This window comes from Oreochromis niloticus, linkage group LG14 (genome assembly GCF_001858045.2).
Source record: "Oreochromis niloticus isolate F11D_XX linkage group LG14, O_niloticus_UMD_NMBU, whole genome shotgun sequence".
In the NCBI taxonomy this organism is placed as follows: Eukaryota; Metazoa; Chordata; class Actinopteri; order Cichliformes; family Cichlidae; genus Oreochromis; species Oreochromis niloticus.
The window spans coordinates 30,551,494-30,566,341 of record NC_031979.2 but is presented as its reverse complement, the minus strand read 5'-3'; the positions used below and the strand labels follow the sequence as shown (position 1 = coordinate 30,566,341).

General features: G+C 38.9%; 1 protein-coding gene across 1 annotated transcript in view; it reads right to left on the bottom strand.

The window, feature by feature from the left end:
• Positions 1-14,848, bottom strand: part of stard13b (StAR related lipid transfer domain containing 13b) — a 61,008-nt gene that overhangs the window by 37,871 nt on the left and 8,289 nt on the right. The window contains exons 4-5 of the mRNA XM_005455009.4: positions 12,875-13,024; positions 7,799-7,832 (exon numbers count right to left, since the gene is read on the bottom strand). Of these exons, the coding sequence (XP_005455066.1) occupies positions 7,799-7,832; positions 12,875-13,024 (184 nt within the window). The remainder of the gene's footprint in view (positions 1-7,798; positions 7,833-12,874; positions 13,025-14,848) is intronic.

Here is a 14,848-nt window from a genome sequence, read left to right as displayed (position 1 = left end):
TGCATCTATCTGCTTATAAATTTAGAGCATGATGTCACTGATCTGGCACCTGTCGGGAAACAGACAGAGGGGAGTAAAAATAACGGGATGATTTCATGAACGTTAGTTTTTCTGTAGTAATAGTGGTAGTAGTAAATCAATTTAGGGAATTTTTCTTTTTTTCGTCTTTATGAGAGAGAACAGCTGATGTCTAAAGCCTTGCACTTCTGGCCAGCAATCACATCTTTGTCATGAAACATGACGTGCAAACCATAGCACCTTTCCTTTCAGGACTTTGTGTGCTGACTAAAGGTGCCATACATACTTGTATGTGGCATGGTCAAAAGCCTCTCAGCTGCTGAAGTTAGAGAGATGAGGTTAAGATGGTTTGGACACAGGAGGGATAGTGGATATATTGGAAAAAGGATGTTGAACATGGAAAGGAAAAGAGGAAGACCACAGAGAAGATTCATGGATCCAGTGAATGAGGACATGTGGGTTGGTGTGGGAGAACAAGATACAAGGGACTAGGTGAGTTGGAAGCAGATGATCAGCTGCAGCGGCCACTAAAGTAAACAGCTGAGAGGAGAAGAAGAACCGTATAAGGTCTAAGTCAGTCATCACTTCTTGTGAATTGGATCTCAAAGGGTTAATTCTACTGCTAACAAGAATAATAAATCATCTGGTTTGGTGTTGCCTACAGCCTATATAAAATATCCCGTCTCTCGTAGCAATAATATCACATAAAATAAAATAATGTGGCAGCCAAGTCAACAGTGTGTGCCCAATTTTACAGTAACAGTTTTCACATTTTTTGTGTGTACAGCAGTGGTACTGTGCACAAATTTCTCAATATGGATTTGGAGGAACTTGACATTCTTACATCCTAACTCTATCCAGCACCTTTGGGATGAACTTGAAGACTGGAAGCCACCCTTACCGCCAGCATCAGTGGCTGACCTCACTAATCCTCTTGTGGCTGAATGGGAACAAAATCTCTGCAGTCAGGCGTAAGAATCTTGTGAAAAGCCTTGAGAAAAAAAAGTCGGAGGCTGTTATACAGTGCAATGAAAAAGTATTTGCCCCTTGCTGATTTCTTCTTTTTAATTTTTTTTGTGTGCATATTTGACACATTTACATGTTTCAGATTATCAAGCAACGTTTAGCATTAGAGTAAATACAAAACACTTTTGTATGAGGATTTCATATTTCATTTTCATTTTTGGAAAGCGGAGTTCAGTATCACTAGTTACACCTAGGACTGATTACTATCAGACCTGCTGACTCAATAAATCACTTAAATAAAAGTGTATGGCAAAATGAACCAGACTAAAAGACCCCAAAAAGTAAAACATTATGCCATGATCTAATGCCATTCAAGAACAGCAGAGAATCAAAATCACTGACATCTATCGGTCTGGAAAAGGCTAAAAAGCCATTTCTAAGGTTCTGGGACTACAGCACACGACAGTGAAAACTTAGAACAGTCGTGAACCTTCCCAGGAGTGTATGACCTACCAAAGTTACTCCAAGAGCTGAAGTGTTATCCAGGAGGTCATAAAAGAATCTAGAGAAACATCTAAAGAACTGCATGTCTCACTTGTTTCAGTTAAGGTCAGCGTTCATGTTTCAACAATGAGAAAAAAGACTGGGCAAAAATAGCCTCAATGGGAGAGTTCCAAAGTGAAAACCACTGCTGACTAAAAGGTTTTTCACACTTTCAGACAGAGATAGGTAGTTTTTTTCCTCTTAATAAATGAAATCACCATTTAAAAACTGCATTTTGTATTTACTCAGGTTGTTTGTCTAATACTGAATTTTGATTGATGATCTGAAATATGTAAGAGTAACAAATGTGCAAAAAGGAAGAAAGAAGAAAGGAGGAAGGAGGCAGATACATTTTCAAAGCACTGTAGCTGTATATTCATGCTCATGGGTTTTCCGAGGTTTCACAATCTCCTCTGAGTGTCCACATAATTTTGAACATATTTGTACTGGATTCTGAATGTGCTCTAACAAAGAGAAATAAAGCTAGAATAACAATTCAAGGCAAATAGGAAAATGACTAGAGTTCCTTCAAAATGATCCATTCCTTGTTCTTCCCCAGGGAAAAATGCGACACTTAGCTAAGTATGGAATGAAAATGAGGTCAGACCATAACAAAGAATAACAGAGTTATTATTCCTTCTCACAGCCTAAAACATACATCTGATTTCAATACTAGCCCCACCAGCCAACTTTGCTTGTATATGTTCTGATTAGAACTGCGTAGGTGTCAGGCTATGTCATCTTCTCCTCACATGTTTCCATGACGCTCTTGTGATGTGTATATTATAGCCTCTAACCAGCCTCCAGGGAGAGAAACAGAGAGAGCGACTGCAGCTGTCTGAGGTCACAGTCAGTCTCCACCAGCAGGCTGTGACCCTGGGTGACACTGGAGTTTGAGAACAGCTGAAGAATATGCAGGAGTAAAAAAAACAGCAACCCTGCTTTAATGCATTAGTAGCCATGGACATTATATAATACCCACTGGTGCACCATCTATAGCTGGACTGGTGATTTATAATAGCAGTGTATACATAAGGTTCAACAGAGGAGTCATTTCACAGTGAGAAGGATTCTCATGTTGGCCAGTTTCACTGTGGGAATCATGAAAAAGGCTGGTAAATGGTTCTAGCTCTACTGTGCCATTAATCCCAATCATCGGAGCCTGATTAAACTTGACTTGGTGCCAAGGGGAACTGTCCAGGGAACTCAACATTGTCATATTAGTTTTATACTGTTAATAGCAGACAAGAGAAAACATCTGTGGTGATGTTTCACATAAATACGTAAAGTTTTGTTTTGTTTTTTTTCAGTTTTCACAGTCTGATCAAAAACACCTGGGCCTTGTACACATAGCAAGCAACTAGCTCTGTTACTGTGGATTTTACAACCCCTCTGCAGTTCAGCCTCAGTCATCAGGACTATGAGCGAATTACTTCATAGGAAATAAGATGTAACTATAATATGTGAGCAGAACAAATTAGTTAAAGTAAAAATTCATTTAAAATAGAATCTTACTGTATACACAATGTGATCTTGGATGGTACTGTATTGTATCCATAGTAAGCTTTGTGCATGCAAGCACTTAAGCATAACAGATTAAATTTACCATCTATGCATGTCATTATTAGTTATGTAAGCATCCAGTGTGACACACTGGCACAGGGTGTACCATTGTGGTTTTTCTCAATCTGCCCCTGTTTCTTCTCACACAAAAGTAAGGCATGCATGTTCAGTTAATTTTGGTGATTCTCAGTTGTTTATAGGACGTCTGCTTTCTCTTTGTGTTAGCCCTGCAATGGGCCAGTGTCAGCTGGGATAGGCTTCTACTTTTCTGCAATCCTAACTAAATGAGTGGTTATTGAAAACTGGTTGAAGGATAGATTTTGGTCATTTCCTCAATGTAGAAATTATTGTCCCCTCTGTTAGATCAATAAAATCTGCTGTAAAATGTGTTGTTATTCAGTGTGCAAAAAACTATTTTTAAATTCAAGCTTCACTGCTTATATTTACAGTCATATGAAAACTTTTCTCAAAGGATGCTATGCAGTTCTGTGGAAGTGAAGTACAATTTCTCGTAGAGAAATTTTGCCACTCTGCTTTACATTGCATCAGTTCACCGAGGCTTGCATGCATTCATTTATGCTCAACTCTCTTAAGGTTCCACCACAGTATTTCAATCAGGCCGAGGTCTGGACTGGGGTATTGCAACACCTTGATTCTTTTGTTTTTCAGCTGTTCTGTTGTAGATTTGCTGCTGTGCTTGGGGTCATTGTCCTGTTGCATGACCCAGTTTTGGCCAAGGTTTAGCTGTCAGACAAATAGCCTCACATCTGACTCTAGAATACTGTGGTGTACAGAGGCCTTCATAGTTGACTAAATGACTACAATGTGCCAAGGTCTTGTGGCTCCAAAACAAGCCCAAATTCCTAATAGCTGGTATGAGGTGTTTGTGCATATGTGCTCAGTTAGTTTTTTGCCGAATGTGGCGCTGTGTATTTCATCTCCACTTTGGGTTATGTTTCTCCAAAGAACATTGGTCAAGAAATGGTTTGTTCAGACACAACTTTGCAAACCTAAGCCCTCAGCAATCCTGCTGAACAGCTTACTTGTTCAGTCATTTTCTAATTGCGCTGTCATGAAATTTAACATTTAACATTCTAAGTGAGGTCTGTAGAAGCTGAGATGCACCTCTTAAGTGTTTTTTTTCTGTAATTTCTTTGAGCATTACACAGTCTGACCTTGGGGTGAATTTGAAGGGACGTCCACTTCTGGTAAGATTGAGGTATTATGTTAAAACACACATAAATGCTCCAAACCAGCAGACTGCCTAAGCTTCCGCTTTTATAGAGATGGTCACACTTGCTGATCATTAATTAATCAAGTGCATGTGATTAGCAGCACACTGGTGCAACTTATCCTTTTAATTCCGAAGGAATCAGTAAGGGTGTACTTAGTTGTGAAAACTCTCTTTTCCCCCTTTGTTTTTCTTATAATCAGCAGCAAGAGATTTCCACACCGAAAGTAGATTAGCATATGTATTCAGAGACAGGATCTGTGTAAATGAGAGTATTAGAGGGAAGCCTCAGCCTGACAGTTCTGGGTCACAGAGTGCTGATTTTCTCTCAGACTGGTGCTTGGGTAATACAATGTTATAAACATGTTATAAAGCAAAAGACCACTTACTTATGCAAGTTAAGTGACAGAGTTCAACATAGCTGTGTCTTGGAGACATTTCTGGATGTCTAAACTTGACTGAAACTTGTAAAATTTAAGAAAATATACTTTCGCTGGACACAAAATCCAAAACACATCTATTAATAAACCTAAATTTCTTCCTACTATTAAATAAATCTTTCAGTGAAGACAGTGAAGACAGTTTCACTACTTATCTACTCTACTTATCTGTACTGTATCTGTATCTCTGGCAGAAACCTGGCCGAATATGCAGCTTTCAGCATTAGTGTCACTGAGGATTCATTAAATCTATGATTAATATCAGTCAGGCAGAGGGGTTTTGAGGATGAACATAGTTGCTTCCTCTCACCAAAGGAAGCCATTCATTTCCACACTGCAATTAAAGACATGGGAGGGATTGGATTTCCATACAAATGACTGTATGTGAGGGGGATTAAGGTAGTTTTTGCTCATCATCTATGCAAGGTTTAAAAAAACGTTCTATAAATGTTGAGCAATATCTTCAGAAATTAAACATTTCAAAATCAGTATTAAGCTTTTTTCCACCCTCCATAGATCAAATCTTCTCTGAGTGTTTCCATATGTGGCTTGAACAAAGCTCTAGGCTTTTTTTTTTGAATCAGGAAAAAACAAAACCAAAAGTCAAGAAGGTTAAAAGGTTGACTGTTTTCCAGAAATGACTCACAACATGATCTTAAATAAACAACAAGAAGTAGGAAGAACTATTTCAAAGATCTCTGCTCTCTGCTCGTCCTATTATAAGTTACAAACATGAAGTTCAATGTTCAAAAGAATTCAACACCATTAAAAGCTGTGCTGCTCTGACAGACCACCATGCTAACTAAAGATTTATTTTTTCCACACTTTGTTAATAAAACTCAGGTATGGTGGTAATTAAAAAAAGAATAACGATCAAATAAATACTAAATAAAATACATTTATTAAATATTACAATAACATAATTTACAGAAACCCACCATGCATTATACATTGTAAAAGAACTTTTGGGCATCCTTGCATACAAGTCATGTGAATGTGTAATAAGCCTGCAGGACATTTCTAGCACATTAAAAGCAACAACAAAAACAAAGCCTCTTCTGGCCAATGTCAATGTAATGAGGTGGACGGTGATGTTATAGTCTACACCGAGGACCATCTGGCTGTCTCATATTCATGTCTTTAAAGAGGTTCCTGCAGCCCAGCTGCAAAATACAACCAGGAAAACTCACACCTAATGAGAAAAGACCATCTTTTACAAGTCAAAATGTCGAAACCATTTGTAGATTCTATGTGCTTTTTGACCTAATAAAGTAGATTGGAATAAGCTAGATTGGACACAATATCCCTATCAAACTATCCAAACTAAATAAAATTTTTTCCCATCAGAAATCATTTGATGGGAATCTTTTATCTGGGTTGACAGATCTGTTGATGTTTTTCACTGTGCTCGCACACTCAGGTTTCCAAGAATCAGTCACAGGACATATCTCATTCACACGACCAGACCACACATTAGTTAACTGCTTCATAAAAGTGACATGGAATTTTTCCAGACCATAATGTCCACTTGTGCGGTGCAATCATGTACAACTGAGGTCATGTGAGAGTGCAACCTGAGTCTAAAATGGCATCTACCCAAATCCTGCAGCTGCCCCACAAGGCCTACATCACACCAAGCCAAATATTTCCTCACAGCAAAACAGAAACAAAGATCTGGCACGCTGCCTAATTTTAACCACCATGTGACCAATATATAAAAGGCCTTTAAAACAAGAATCTGTGCATTTGGACATTCTCAAGACACGGTTGGGAGGGAGCTGCCACCTGTGGCCATCAGTCTTATTGTCTGGTGCCTGAAGAATGCCACCATGTGAGCCAGCGTGCAATCCAGCCTCAGAGTGCACAGAGGGTTGGGTTTTTTTTTTTTATTACATGGCATACAGCAGCGGTCCCCAACCCCCGGGCCACAGACTGATACCGGTCTGTGAGTCGTTTGGTACTGGACCGCGAGAGTTGAAGCTTGGGTGTGAAATTTATGGTGTTCAGGGTTTTTATCGTTATTTTTTTAAATGGTTTATATCGTTAACTCGGTTTCCCTGGGTCTTTTCCCTTGTGTTATGAATAAATCTTCTTTTTTTGTACCGATACAGGTTTTATTTTGTTGTATTTATCCGCAACACCTTAAAGGCCGGTCCGAGAAAATATTGTCGGACATAAACCGCTCTGTGGCGCAGGTTGGGGACCGCTGTCATACAGGACAGCACTTCACTGATGGTAAACTGGCTGTGGACTAAGATCGAAGACTCCTTAAACAATTACACTTTATGATCCAGGTATAACGTTTCAAGGCATCAATATGTAAAATTTCAGGGTCTTATGCTTTCAGACTCCAAAAGAAAATTCTACAAGGTGACAGCGTCTAATCCTTTTCTTACATAATAGTGCTATTATGTAATAGTAGTTTTACTGTACAGTGAACATTAATTGATTTACAGATCTCCTTCCCCTCCAACTAAAAATCATGGTGCATTATATTTGCTGAGATATTTGAAAAATTGCTTTAGAAATTACCCGCCAATCAAAAAAACGTTACTCTGTTTATGCTCACTCTTCTGTAGCTAGCCAGATGCTAAAGTACCGTGAGCGCAACTTTACATCTGCACAATGAACACATGAACATGAAGGGAAAAGGATATGTTAAAGATGTAAGGACCATAATTGTATTAATCAGTAAATACCTCCATGCAATCACTGGAAGTTATAGTAATATGTATTAACCTACTTATCAGATTTAATTCCTTATTAAGTGAAGGTGCCAGTCCACTTAAACACTTGATTATAGCTTTACAAAAATAATGACCCTTAGCTTTAGTGTAATACTAACTAATACTGATTTTTAAAAACAACAGGTGAAAGCAATGCTGATTGATATGCATTTACCCCCCACTGCTTTCTGGTATACTCAGAAAGCATTTTCTCTATCAGCTTTATCTGGTCACATGCTCTCCCAGCATGCACTGCACAGACAGGCATTTTGTTGGGCAGCCACTAATAAAAAACAGAAATATTGTCTTACCTGCACCTGCTGCATCCGTCACCTTCCTGAACATCTGCAGGAGAAAACATTCAAATACTGGTCACTGTAGCAGTAACTGTATATATAACATAGTTTCTTTTTTATGGGACTTTTCAAAAAAGAAGATAATAAATAATAATAAATTAATAATAATAATAACAACAATAAATTAACAGTCACTAAGGCTTTACTTGAATGCAGCTTCACTTTGGCAGCCATACATATGCACCAGTTGCCATGAAAACTATTCAGATACAAGCACCTAGTTCTCTGTATTTAGGGAGAAAGTCTCAATGATTTTCTTTAAAATGTAAAATAATCTCCTTTTGAAGAGACTTATATCAGCTTGCTTTTCCCAATAAGACCAAAGAAAAACTATCAAAGATAATGTTTGGGGAAACCTGCAGTCAGCTGAGACTGAAGAAGTCACTTGGATGAGTGACGAAACGTTTCTCCCACAAAACGCTACGTCCAGATGAACAGAATCAACTTTTGGAGATATCAAAGATAATTTTACAGAATCATTTCTTTGGAATGCTGTTAGCGCTGGAAAATAGACCTCTGTGGAAATGAAGTGCTGATACATGAACTTGTCACTGTAAAATTATGCTGGGCAGCATATTCTTTATAACCTTTTAGTTTAATGGTTATTAATATAATTCTACTACTGCCTATAGAGGCCAAGAAACTGAAAATCTTTTCCTGACCGGACATGATCTCCTCTCCTGCCCATCTCTCTTTTCCATTTCCCCTCTGTGGCTCACTGGTTTGATTTATGCACTTGTTTGCCTGCCCTGATTCCACGTTCATTGAGGAATAGGCAAAAATGCAGCATATAGTCCCAAGATGTCTTTTTTTCTAAAACTACAGAGCCTCCGTTACGACTGTTAACATACAATTAGCCCACAGGGCACTGTTTAGATTTTCTATCAACATACCAGCAAAGATTTCATTACTACAAACAGTATAAACCCTCACATTTTACCTCTAGGCTGGATGAGCGACCTACTAAAAGTCGTGTCCACGTTGCTGTCTTCTCTAGATAGTAATTGACACTATTAGGGAATATAGCAAATGAGCACAAAGGACAGCAGGCAGTTGAAAGGAGATCAAGGGAATAATTCCTAACAAGTTTCTGGCAGGTGGAGGGGGAATTCTCCAGGGTTAGCAGGCTCAACCACTGAGTTACCTCCAGGCACAAAAATCCAACTCTCTTTGAGAACCAAATTCAAAAACAAGTATGAGTCAAACATAAATGTATGACTCATACCCTTATGTGTGTATTTTTATCTCTGTTTAAACATAGACGAGTTGAGTGGAGCCTCTTCAAACCATGAGGTATAGCCACTGATGGATCCCTCATTATTGACTGTGAGATTTGGCACAGCCTGGCAGAATTTCATCACGTATCCAAACACTGAAAAGAGTGCTTTAATGTACAGACATGAAGTCCTTACCTCTGTGCTGTAAATACATTTTCTGTAAATGCAGCCCTGGTAAGTTAGTCTCAATAGAACTGCTTTAGACCTAGTTTCAGAAATAAACTCAGGAAAATGAACACTCCAAAAACCAGATGCTGAGCCCCAGAGGAGATGTACCAATTTGAAGAGGTTTCAAAGACATGAACACATCAATCATTCTCTCTGCCTCAAAAGCCCCGGAAAAGTATTTCAACCTGACTTATCCTGAGATCTGACCCACTTGAAACACACATCGCCTGATTCAGGCCAATCACAGACACATGTCAAAGGTTACAGGTCAGAAAATGTGACATCCTAAAAAGAAGCGAAGCACAGAGGATCTTTTCATGGCTGTTGTCAGAGGAAAAACTTCCCTTTGCTTGCACCAACAAGAATGTTTAGACGGATGGACAAGTCTGTGTAAGTGAATGATAGCTGCTGTCTCAACACACATGACAAGTCAACAAGGCCGTTAGGGGAACAGTCAGTCTGAATGAGAGACCAGCATGCCCTCCGTATACCCGCCTTTGTCAACAGCAATTAATGGAGGAAACCTCAACCCAAATACGTCTCTATTCACCAATCACAGAACACTGAAAAAAGCTGGTCTCAAAAGCTGGGTGAAGATAACTAGTACAAACATGAATAAAGTTGTTATTTTTCAGGCTATATAGTCACATATACACATCATGAACTAAATGTCATGGAGATTTGGGGCTTTTAAGGATTTCTTTGAACAGGTAAACATCCTTAAAAAGAAAAAGGAGTAGCACTTTAATGCTAAACTAGTGTGCAATGCTTCCTCTCACACTCAAACTCACAAAACACTGCGTTGTCTACAGTGGCTCTATTAATTTTTAGTCCGTATTAAGTGTTTAACGTCTTCCCATCTTTGCTACCATAAGACTTCTCCATGTTTGTGACTGGTCAGATGCTGCTAAAGTCAGCCCTTTCATGTGAACGTGCTTGTAGCTAGATTGAGAAACCCTGGGTTGATTTATCGAGTTGATAACCACCTACATTGCCGACGTTAGGGTAAGTGAAGCCAGATCACAGTAAGATATTCTGGGTATCTTGAACTTGCTTCATAGATGCAGGAGGTAAACACCATGTGACACAGCAGAGTGCTGCTGCAGTATGATTCAAATGAACTTTCAGTTCACTTGCCATTTAGACACAAGTCCAGTTAATGCTAGAAGCACTGAAATCGAACTGTTTGCAGAAAAAAAAGATGCAAGAGATATGTCTCTTTGTGCCTTTTTAAAATCAGGTCTGTTTAGCTATTCATAATGAAATTTGAAAGACAAGTGACTAAACTTTGAAAACATTAAAACATATTTTCCCATTGGAACCACATGTAAGGAATATTTTTCTATAAAATCACATAACGTCTTGCTGTAGACATTGTGTAAAGAATTCTGTGTGCATCTTCCTCTACCAAGGCATTATCTTAATCAGCATCCAAGACATTCCTGCTCAGATAAGGTCTAGACTGAGGAAGATATGAACTGCATTCCAGTTTTTAGAGATGTTACAGATATAAGGGAGTGTGTCATCCAGGTGCAAAAAACCTTTGCTACATGGTTCATAAAACATCTGTAAATTAAGCTGCAATTACCAGTTCCAGCCGTGTGTTTTGTCTCACACATTTAGCTTGTTTATTCTTTGACTCCAAGACTGTGACTCAGACTTCATCTCAACTCCCAGCTGTCAGAAGTTTCATATAGACCCAGGCTCAACATGTGCAATGCTGCATGTCATTTCATTTCACCTATAGCTGTAAACTTTGCATGGTCACTTAGTTATATTGTGTGGCATTTGCAGATATATGTTCATTTTCTTGCTTGTGGAGAGATAGTGCTATGGTTACTGATATGGTATTTGGTGACCATAGAACAGATCTCTTGAACAGCCTAAAACATTTCATAACTGAAGAATAACAAGAACTCATTATCCAACCAAATTACTCCATCTATAAAATATGTGAACATACACAGCTGCTCTGACACCCAGTTTTAACCCATGCTGTCATCATTTCCAAAAGGTACTCACGGGTTTCACAGAACATACAGGTGTCACCTATTCTGAGAATCAATGTTATTTCATCTGAAGTTTCCAGAGACCAAAATGATCCATTTTGTTTAACTACAACAGAATCCAGTCTGTAGTTTCGTGTTGCAGCTAAACAAAATGAAACCTTTTCAGACTAATATCAAATATCATAATGTGGATGAAGATGTCACAAAATGATACTAAAAACATGTATTAGATGGATTTGACTTTTTTCATATTATCTGATTTTGTATTCTGGAAATCTTTCAGTTTCAGTTATTTGTTCAGTTATTTCTTTACGGCAGCGAAACAGTCACATTCTTTGCCATAAGAAGTGAGTTGTGCTTCTCTAAGAATGTTTGACTGACCTGATTTCAAATCCAAACCCTAAATATTTACAGATGTGTAGACAGATGGAAATGTTGTGTAGATTGGGAATGAAAAAGATCAAAATCCCAATGGTGGCTTTATCTTTAAAATAGTTACACATTTAAAATGTTTACTTTTGGGATTTTGTTTTGTCTACACACTTTGACATTAACAGTATAGAGATAGGTAAAAGATTGTTGCTTGAAGTCACTGAATTTCAAGCGACTTCATGCTTGAAATTCTCCACCCTCGTTTATAGTCACATCGATCACCTCCCTGGAGGTTTAGTAAAGGTCACTTTGCAACAGCATTTATTTCACCCATGTCATTCACTTTTTAAGGTCTCTTTGATCGCCACATCAAAATCATTGGCTACCACATGGGATGGTAATTTGGCATGAGGTTTTGTATTATTGTATTATTGTAGGGTCTTTACCTTACAAAATTAAGCACCTTGAGGAAACTGTTGTTTCTGATTTGGCGTTTTATAAACAAAACTGAATTGAAATTGATTTAAAGAAAATAGGTTTTAACAGAATGTAGGAAAAACTGCTGACTCGCTAATGTCTCTTGGTGGAAACTGAAATCTACCTCATAACATTTGCCATTAACAAATCTGTCTTTGTACCAGGATGTAAATAAGTACTTTAAAAGGCACTTTAAAAGGGAGTCTATGGAGATTCACTGACTTATTTTTAATTGCTGATTGTTAACAACTAGTGAGGTCACAGTGACCATTAAATATGACTTTTGACTACTTGAATGTTTGAGATATTACATTCACCAGAATGAGATTCAAGGACGAACAGACAACCTAAAAAGCTATTGACTTGGATCATCTGTCATAAAGCAGCAGAAAAGCTAAAAGGTAAAATTACATCATTTGTCATTGGATTATTTATAGATCATTATAATTTAGAGGGAAACAGAAAGAAAATAATTCTTAGCTACTTTAAATTAACAGGCAGTCCACTGAGTAATGCCCATTGGCAGTCACCCAAATATGCTGTAATAAAAATACAGAAACTTAAATCTTAGGCTGGGGCTACCAAATTAATTGAGCAGCTCAGTCTTAAAGAAGGAGATCTGAACAACAGCAGAGTTTGAATATCCTGTACTGCACACTGTAAGCTCTTATTGGCTTAGAGAAACTGACTGATGCCTGCAGGAAGCTGAGGTTCTTAGAAAAACTTACCGTCTTCTTAGTTCTTGCTCTGGTTCCCATTGAGGATCTGCGAGGTGTAGAAGACCAGTCTCTGTTCTGGCATTCTTCTCTTTCTGGTCTGTGGACAACTTGGTCGTTCAGGGTTCGGTTTAACGTGGACTTTGGAAGCGCACCACCCCACTGCAACAACATCACAACAGCAAACTGTCAACAACACTGTTTGGTCAAACAGAAAAGGACAGGATGGGCTCAACAGTGGCCAGGGGAAAAGAAAACAAGAGGCTGAGGTCGGCGTCTGGGGAAGTGAAATCTCCACTCTCAAATCAGCTTGACAGAAGCACACAAAGGAGCCTGTATATGTGCATCTTCCTTTGAGAAGACAGAGAGTATGACCTTGTCAAATGTCCCAGTAAAGATGTCTTGTCTTCTTGCCCAGTTGCCTGTCATTAGTTAAAGCAAGTAATAGTGAATGCCTGGGATGGTTATGCAGATGCCTATGAGGCATGTAAGCCTCTCTCAGCCATTCCTAATGGACCAAATCATACAAACTCCCTTCCAACACAACAGCTCTTCTGTGCAGTACATACATATGGAGTCCAAAAGAGCACTTTTGTTCATGAATGCAAACTCTTGTGGGATATTCCAAGAAGCACGCCACCATGAGAAGGGCCCTTTTTAGAAAACAGTGGTATGGTCGCAGTTGTAATGGCAAAAGTACAATAGCAGTCTGTTCCTGCTGCACCACTCTGACCAGGCTAAAGCACTGTAGATTCCAGTATCACATCTAAGAGCTGCAGACCTACATGATTACACAGACTAAGAGGCACACAGATACTTCGAGACAGCGTGACAAAGCCCATAGTGTCACAGACTTTATTACCATATCTCACAAGCCTTGCAGCACACTATATCTCCCTCCAAATATTGGGTTTATGGGTTATTCCTGCCTTATTTGAGAGCTTGTCTATATCCTCCCCTAATATGCAGCTCTTTAAATAAATGGACCAGGACATAAAAAATTGAACACCTGTTACTTACAGGTCCAAATAATCCACTGGGATTTTCTCAGAGAGCAAACTAAATTGATTTAGGAAAGTTTAAAAAGTGTGACCAAGTATGCGGCATGCGCTTCACAGGAATGCAGACATACCACACCAAAGTGGCTGTAACACTCCACATATCATAATTCAATTCAATTCAATTCAATTCAATTCAATTCAATTTTATTTATATAGCGCCAAATCACAACAGAAGTCGCCTCAAGGCACTTTATATTGTACAGTAGATCGCACAATAATACATACAGAGAAAAACCCAACAATCATATGACCCCCTATGAGCAAGCACTTTGGCGACAGTGGGAAGGAAAAACTCCCTTTTAACAGGAAGAAACCTCCGGCAGAACCAGGCTCAGGGAGGGGCGGGGCCATCTGCTGTGACCGGTTGGGGTGAGAGAAGGAAAACAGGATAAAGACATGCTGTGGAAGAGAGACAGAGATTAATAACAAGTATGATTCAATGCAGAGAGGTCTATTAACACATAGTGAGTGAGAAAGGTGACTGGAAAGGAAAAACTCAATGCATCATGGGAATCCCCGGCAGCCTACGTCTATTGCAGCATAACTAAGGGAGGATTCAGGGTCACCTGGTCCAGCCCTAACTATATGCTTTAGCAAAAAGGAAAGTTTTAAGCCTAATCTTGAAAGTAGAGATAGTGTCTGTCTCCCGAATCCAAACTGGAAGCTGGTTCCACAGAAGAGGGGCCTGAAAACTGAAGGCTCTCCCTCCCATTCTACTTTTAAATACTCTAGGGACAGCAAGTAGGCCTGCAGAGCGAGAGCGAAGTGCTCTAATAGGGTGATATGGTACTACAAGGTCATTAAGATAAGATGGGGCCTGATTATTTAAGACCTTGTATGTGAGGAGCAGGATTTTGAATTCACTTCTGGATTTAACAGGAAGCCAATGAATAAGGTACTGAAGGTGGAAGTGCTGCACCCCGCG